The following is an 8707-nucleotide window of genomic DNA, read 5'->3' on the forward strand; positions in this document are numbered from 1 at the left end:
AAAGGAAAGGAAAGAAGATGAACCTGGCACATGCACATGAACTTGATACTCCTTCCTCCACTGAACCTTGCTGTTTATTTGAATTGAATGCTTTCTTCGTAAAGAGAAGTTTGTTTACTTTGCCTGAAGACTGTTATCTTGATCGTTGTGTAATTTTTAATCCCCACTCCTTTGATCCAAGGCAACAAGGAAAAATTCTAGTAAAAGGTTTTCGGATGACATCAAGGTAGCAGCTTTTGATCAGCTTAACAACAAACAGCAACCATAAATATGTATTGTACTGGTAATTTCAGCCCAAATTGTTAACTTAAAAACTAATTAGCAAGCCAAGGTCTAAATTAGCTTTGTTTAACATAAAGCACCAGCAATACAAATGTATGCATATAAAAATTGACTTTGTATGTTTTCATAAAAGCATATGACTCAAAACTATCTGGTGTTGTAGGTAATGGTGAATGTGAAGCTGGTAAATGCAAATGCTTTGCTGGCTGGGAAGGTGACCGTTGCCAGTGCTCGTTACAATCAGCGAAGCACTGCCTGAATTCAAAGGGCCAGATTTGCAGTGGAAGAGGAAAATGTGTATGTGGAAAGTGTGAGTGCACAGATCCAAGAAGTTTTGGCCGTTTGTGTGAATATTGCCCTACTTGTAACAAAGCCTGTGAAGAAAACTGGTACGTTTCTTGTGCTGGACTTGATTTTTTAACTCTGTAGTGTTGAAATGAGGAGAAGTATTTCTGCTTGGCTAGATGTGTGCTACAATTCTTAGATACTTAGACTGTAGGAAATTGAAACAATTCATACTTGAGACTTTTCTCTATGTAGCTGAGGGGTTCACATAGGCAATTAAGAGAAGTGCATGTCTGTATCTGTGTTCACCAGTCTGTATCCAACTTTCAGCTTTCTGAAGTCGAAGGAGGTGTGTCCTATGAGTATAATTTTGTCATATGTTTATTAAAAGATGGTTCTTCATATGAAATCTTTTGGGTAGGAAATAAAGCCCATAAGTTCAGAGTTTTAAAAATTGACGTTAGGTCCTACTCTTGAATGCCACCAAGTCCAATAATACTCTCCAAACTTTTTTTTTGCACACTCCTTGTGCTTCTTAGCTGAAAGAAGGAGGTGTGGAACAAGAGCGGTACCTGCGCATTATCACTGCCATTGGTCAGCAGAGCAGAGCTGGTCTTACCCAGGGAACAACATTCTCCATTACTCAGTTTTAAACCTCTGAGTCTTTGCCTGCTAGTTTTAAAGCATGTCATTTTTCCTTGCTCATGTACAGGAAGGGACAGCGTGGAGGTAGAAATGAGCAGCCCAAGGAGGAGAGAAGCTAGACCAAGCACTCAGTGGCACACTGAGTGTTGCTGGCTTAAAGAGTCAATGAAGCCTTGTCCTTGGGCATGGCTCTTCTATGCTCTCCCATCAGCACATGTAATGTTCTGCCTCCCACTGTGGCCGAGAGGCTGAGAGCCTTTCGTTGGAAAGGGAATTGTGATCAAAACAGAACTGTGGTTTATTTGTATTCACTTGAATTACAGCTCATCTGGTGAATATGCTGGAAAGCCAAGCTCGGCCATGTCTGAAAAGGTGACTGCTAAAACTTCACTAGATATAATGCAGTTGGCTTTGCTGACTTACAGTTGTTCAAAGTTGCTCTGAAATGCATGCCTTTAATAAATATAGAAGATGGCATAGCTTCATTAAAAATTCAGTCAGGGCTTTTTCAGGATCACTTGTGATGTCCATCTTCTATGAGGCTATACAGTGAAGATGGTAAGACTGACAGTGCTGCCTCCCACTGTGCTGTTGACCCTCTGAACTGCCCCGCAGTGGGAACTTATGTGGCTTTGTCTTAACATAGCATCCAAAAAATTATTAACAAAGCTGTGTTTCCTATATCTATCTCTACCCTTCAATTCCAGCATGCATCCCAATGGAATTGATAGATAAGGAAAGACTAGGACTGAACTGGAGGCTGATAACTGAAGAAAGGGTGCTGGACCCTTAGCTACGCCCCCTGAAAAACTCACATCACAAAATGCAGAGCAGGGGCCAGATGAAGGTGGCTCGAAGCCAAAGACATGTTTTACTTTACAACTTCTGACTAGCTGGTTCTGAGAGGCGTCACATGGATAAAATGCTGAGAGGGGCATCATATTTCAGAAAAAAATAAATAAATGTCACAATGTTTTTGCTAACAACAGGAAAGCATTATGTGCAAGCGATACGTCAGCCTGTTGATACAATCTCTTTAAGGGGAATGCAGAGGAAGACATAGGTTTTTAATTACATTTCTGTTCTACAGGAATTGTGTTCAGTGCCATCATTCTAACAACGTATCTCAAGCAAAACTTGACCAGTGCACAACCTCATGTGCTTACCTGCTGCATTATATTGACCAAACTTCAGGTATGTGACATTTTCTAGGTAATTTTAATAAGAGGTAAAAATCTATTGGGATTAATAATTGAATTCACCACTGTTACAATGTCTTTCAAAAGTGTGTTATATTATTACAATAACAAAGAAAGCAAGAAGAAAAATCACTCATAGCTTCAGGGAAAGTAAAAGAAAAATAATAACAGGAAATGTGATTGGCAAGCATTGCTAAATCAGATTTCCCAGCTCCTTGAGAAGTCACATCTAATAATAATGTATCCTGCCTCAGCAATGCTTAAAGAAATATTTATAAAAATCTGTTATGGCATCTGTATGTTTTATTACTTTGGATATGCTTACATTATTTGACATTACCAGAAACGAGGAAGAATGAAGTAGAATGCTTACCTCACGTTCAGTAATGTTTAAATATTCCTTTCAAGTATGAAAAACTGCTGAGTTTTGAGGGCTGTGGAAGAATAAAACTTTTTTTAATAAAATCTCTTAGTCAGTCCACACTGCATCATAAATGCGGGTAAATGGTTACCTTTTGTCACTTCACATTTTTGTACGTCTTTTTATCTTACAGTTGTTCATTAATGAGGAAATTAACTGAATACTTTTCTTATAATTTTAATATTAATTAAGGAAAGCTTACTGTGTGAGAGAGGTCTGCCAGTGAAGATAGCACTGGACAAAGATTCAATAAACCACATTTTCTTTCATATTTCGCCAATGATCTGCACTGTAATATCATGAAGATTAAACTGTCTTGGCCCCGTACATCTCTAACGCTTCATCCTCTCTATTTCAGCTATAACTCACTGGCTTACAGAGAATTTATGGTGGCCAACACTATGCAGTGGTAGATATACCTGTGTTTGAGGGATGATGTGCCTATTCCATAGGTTAGGTTTTACACTTGTGTTTTCTTTTTGTTGCAGAATGTTTCTCTGGACGAAGCTACTTTAGAGTCTTTTCTATAATCTTTATAGTTACCTTTCTGATCGGGTTGCTTATTGTCCTTATCATCAGGCAGATAATTCTGCAGGGGAGTAGCAATAAAGTTAAATCTTCAGCTGATTACAGAATATCTGCAACAAAGAAGGTAATTGATTTCAGTGTCATCATATTCAGTAATCTTTTTCTTGCCTATAAAAGTTAGCTAACTGTTGATAAAAATTGTATCTTCTCCTTCAAGGATAAGATGTTTTTGCCTACTGTTTGTACAAGAACAGTAACGTACAGACGTGACAAACCAGAGGAAATAAATATCGACATCAGCAAGTTACGATTAAATGAAACTTTCAAGTGTGAATTCTGAAGACAGTGTGTTTTCTGCAAATGTCTATTTCCATCATGCTCGACTTTTCAAAAGTTACCTTTTGTACTCTGTCGGAGTCTTGACTGTTGCCATATGGTTTTGTGTTGTGCGTTTTGTTAAATACTGTAACAAGGTGACAAGTAAGCATATTCACATAATGTGACTATGTTTGAAACTACAGCTGCTGTATTTTATTTTTTTATTTGAAAGAGAAATGTGCGTTACTACTGTTCAGGAACATTAGAGTTGATGTAGCACTTTAGCATATTCTAATTTATTTAGTTATGGCCTAGAATGTAGATATGAAACGGTCTGACAAAGCACTGATCTCACTCTACATGTAGCTAGTACTGATGTGCTCTGTGGGAATGGGCAAAAGCTGTGACTGAAATATTAACAATGCTGTATATTATAGCAATATAGAAACTATTCAAATGCTCTTAAATAGAGTAAATGGTACTTTTATATTTCTCTCAGTTGACAAATTCCACTGATTTGTCTGCTTTAGCCTCTTAGCTTTTCCTCATTACTTAATAAAAATGACTGGATTAAATGAGTGCTTAGTTACTGGTGTGGGTGTATCGTTGTGTGTGTACACACACACACACACACACGCATGCACGCACACACAGGTAAATTATATATATAGTTTTTATAGGTATGGTGTCACTTACAGATAATTTATATCTGATAAAGAGTAACTTTTAGCTTTTTTACTTGTTTCAATGTAAAAAATTTTATAGAAGTTTTAAGATATTTGGAAACTGAATTACTACAGAAAATGAGAGAGTTCCTGTGTCCAACAGCATCGTGTACATGATGATCACTGCCAGGTGACTTCACCTTTGGAGTCAGCAGCATCAACTCCATTGCAAGTAGATAGATTACACCGGAGCTATGTTTCGTTTGCTAGCTACATGTCAGTGTTTTGCCAAATAAGAGCTTTGGTTTTTTTGTGTGATGTCAGACATAAGTCTGATTTAACACACGTGCTCTTTTTTCTATGTAAATTAGTTGACAGGATTAGTTTTTGTGAATTATGTAACCACTTCAATTTTTGTGACTGTGCATTGAGAAATGTGTCCAGCATGATGTGGAAAAGAACCTGCATTTTGGAAAGTGGTGAGGAAAACAGGAGTCTTTTCCCCAAGAGAACACATTAATTGACTTCATAAATGTGGGATCAGATTCTGGCTTCAGAAATGGGCAAAACTCTTCTAAACACAGTGGGACCAATATAAGCTTATCTGAGAGCAGAATTAGAGCTACAAAGTCAAGCTGAAGCATTTTATTACCCCTGAAACCGGCTACAGTGGTAGAAGATGTGTTACTGATATATGCTAGTTGGAAGAGTCGGCCAACAGTCTGATTTACTAACTTTCTGCTGTGGAAACCCTATGAAAATCTGATCAACCTCTAATCCACTAGAATCTTGCAAAAGGAAAAATCATCTCAGAAAACAGTTTGCAGTGTATCATTTTAGCAACATTAATTAATGATACTAAATATTGGTGTGTACTTGTCATAGATATGAGTTACAAAATCAAAGCAGGACCCCTTTATAGGCAGTTTTTAGAAATTAGTATATATTTGTATTTCCTATTCTGTATTTCTTCTGTAAATTCCCACTGAAATCTGAGGAGTATACATGTGAAAGGAAGGCAGGATGCAGAACAAATGGTAAGTGTTACGTGAGTGTTCGCAGTTTCTTGGGTCATGGATCAAGTGGGACTGAGAAAAATAATATAGAGACAATGAGCATTCCATTAAATTGTCAAAAAAGCTTTAGATTTTAGGGATTGCTTTTTAAAAAACTGGATTATTAAATGTTTCTAAAGCAGTCTTCAAAGTAGTTCCTGAGCTTTCTACCATACAAGTAAAAGGGTCTCATTTTAAGAAAAGGGTGTTTCCTTACACTGACCCTGATTCTAGTGACAGCCTAATTGTAATATCTTAATTATAGATTAATTCTGTAAACTATCAAGTATACCTTAAACTTTCATTTTCCTTTAAAACATGTAGAACCATTTTCCACCTGTGTAAATTAACAGATTCCAAACAATTGATTTCAGTGGGATAAAGAGAAAAGATTCATAAAGGTTGACCTGCTATTTCCCTGGTAACAATTCATTAGTATTTTTAAGTGAGTAGGAAACAAAGTCTCTGGTTATCTGTTTCACTTAACAAAATTATAAAAAAAAAATAAATTAAAAGCTCAGTGGAGAATGTCAGTATATAACAAAAGATGTGATTATGTTCCTTAAACAGTGTGATAATTTCTTTTAACAAATATTCCTCAGAATGTATTTCGCACAATGGCCTTTAAAGCATTTACTGAAGTGATAACTAATGTTTTTTCTTTAGAAATTACTTTTCACTGTTAGAAGGAGTTGAATTATGTGGGTAGGGGACAATGGAGCTGAGTTCATTGTGGAAGAAAGGTTTGAGCTGTGTCATCTTCCAGGCACATGGCACTGCTAATACTTTTCTTCTGCAGCACTTAGTTGGCATTGCAGTGCTGCCTGTGAAGGGGCACGGCCAGTATTTCCTTATCAGACACGTACCTGAATGTTTAAAACGCTCTGGTCAAATAGAGCAGGCTCACAGGGCAAATTGCACTGCACTGTAAGCTGCTTGCTGCTCTGAGGTTAAAAAAAAAAAAAAAAAAAAAAAGTGTATTTAAAAAAAAAACTGTTTTTTAAGGGAAAATGAAAAAGGAAATAAAGCTTTTTTGCATCTCCCTCATGGTTTTGCTGAATTGTGGAGGAGGCTAGTGAAAAAGAATAAGCTGCTGCTAATGTGACAGGTCAAGGCTTTTAGAAGGCCCATGGGGAGCTTATACAGAGCAGGATCCTTGGGAGGAGGCTTTGTTTCTAGGGATGGAATCTATCCATGAGAAACTCTGGCTTTGCTTGGTACTTGTTTCCCTCTGCCTTTGACCATGTTTTTCAGAAGAGCTGCTGCAGGAGATGAATAGCCCAACAAAAGCCTCACTATTTAGGGAGCTGTGTTCCCTCAGCACATGACCTTAAATGAGAAAGCAGCCTGTAATTCACAAGGAATTTCCTTAGCAATTGCAGAAGGACTCTGCTTCCTATAGTGCTTAATATGGGAGATATTAAAGATGAATTAGTTCATATTAGTTTTCACTGTATTGTATGTCAAAGATATTCATAAAAATAGGGGGAAAAAATATCAAGCCTCAGAATAGAACGTTCCAAACTTCTTAAATGAAACTTCTTATACTGGCCTTCTTCAAAAATTGAAAAAAGTCAAATAATTCGACTGCATGCCTATACCCAAAAATATACCAGCAGATACTGTTGCATCTCATCATTGGTTTTGGGAGGTTTTTTTGCATGTACATGACTTTTCACAGCAGATGTGTTAATGTTAAAATCCATATGTATAATTTTCAAATTCTAATCCCACTTTTATTACCTTTAATTTTTTACCTTTACCTTTACAACTTATTTGTCTAACTTTTCAGAAATTACATGTTTATGCAATTAAAAAGCATGCATTTTACTTCAAATTTTTTTAAAGACTCTAAAATTAAGAAATACTATGGATTGATTATTTCCAAGCATCATGAGTTATGTTAATAACATTGGTACAGAAGTGTGTGGGAAAAATAGCTATTTCATCCAGAAAACGTGTACATGGTATGCAAGGAATTTTCATTGTGCCCAGCTGAAATTCCCTTACGTTCACAAGGAATGTTGGAAGTGAACCTTAAAAAGGAAGGACGTTTGTATAGGCATAGTTTACATTTTATCCATTATTTTCAACTGGATTTATTTTTTCCTCTCTATGGTGTCATGAAAACCTGCTATGTAAAGTATTCTTCAGACTGCAGTGGAAAAAATCTTTTTCCCAGTCTGATCATATGTAATATTTGTTTCCTGCTTAGTGTGCATACCTAAACGTACATGTGTTGCAAACCGTGGGAGTGAACGTGTGAAGCAGCTTCGAGCAACCCTTAGTCCTAAAGTAGCCATAAGGCCTAGTGATGCCCAAGGCAGAGAGGCGAGTGCACTGCTGCCTGTGCAGGGACTTGAAGAGAGACAGCATCCTCAACAGGCACAATGCGTCCTGCAGTTCCCCACGGCATCCCTGCAGAGGTGGTGCTCTGAGACCACACTTTCCATTTGTCAGGGCAGGAAGCCTCTTCAAAGTAAGTTGGCTTGGCAGAGGTGGTACGGTTTGTGTCCTAGGTGCTTGGCCACACGTTGGAACTGCATTATGTGCAGTCTGCAACCCTCAGCGCTGCAGGCTTTTCACATCTTTACTTGTCAAAAAATGCTTTGTGTGTAACTCAGCAAGGGACCACCTGTGTCAGTATGTACTGTAAACCTGGATGCTGCAGACCTCCTTTAAAGCTTCTGAGAAGTCTTCGGGCATCTGCCCATTGACTTCCCACCAGCCCCAGGATCTCCACCAACCGGCCTTAAGGAATGTAAGCTGTAGCTGGGAAAGGGCACTTCTCATAGAAGCATTCGTGCTGAGTCAGCGCTGGGTGACACTTACTTTGCTCTATGAGTGAAGCATAGTGCCAGTGTTCTGGCTGTCCATTTGCAAGAGAGGGGAAAGATTTATTTGCTAAGCAGAAATGGAGCAGTAGTTAAGAAGAACACTACTTTTTAATGATGATCTTGACACTGCTCAGGTTCACAGACATCTCATGGATCTTACAGAGAATTGAAATTCATGGAGAAGGAAAAAAAGTTAAGATTAGCCAGCATGAATGCATTTCTATAGCGAGCCAAATCAGTGGGGTTTCACTGAGTGCAAGCCAGGTCAGAATGGTTGGCCTTTCTGGGAGAAAAAAAAAAAAAAAGAAAAAGAAAAAAACTAAAATTAGTAGATTCTTAAGCTTTAGAAATGCTGCTCTGGATTGCATGTTCTCTTTGTTTCCTTTTCTGCACACACTCTTAAAAAAAAGGTACCTATTTATTTTAAAAAAAAAAAAAAAAATGGTCTGGCATTTGTTAGAATAGTGGCTTC

The 8707-nt window shown here is 37.6% G+C and overlaps 1 protein-coding gene across 1 annotated transcript; it reads left to right on the forward strand.

Annotated features, from left to right (window-relative positions):
• Positions 1-445: 445 nt before the first annotated feature.
• LOC104163274 (integrin beta-8-like) lies at positions 446-4016 on the forward strand (the record flags this gene model as incomplete). Its single annotated transcript, XM_009702220.1, has 4 exons — positions 446-671; positions 2303-2406; positions 3321-3484; positions 3578-4016. Coding segments are annotated over 4 exons (617 nt in total), but the record flags the coding sequence as incomplete, so codon positions are not given.
• Positions 4017-8707: the final 4691 nt, after the last annotated feature.

The sequence above is a fragment of the Cariama cristata genome, unplaced genomic scaffold (genome assembly GCF_000690535.1).
Source record: "Cariama cristata isolate BGI_N322 unplaced genomic scaffold, ASM69053v1 scaffold32456, whole genome shotgun sequence".
NCBI lineage: Eukaryota > Metazoa > Chordata > Aves > Cariamiformes > Cariamidae > Cariama > Cariama cristata.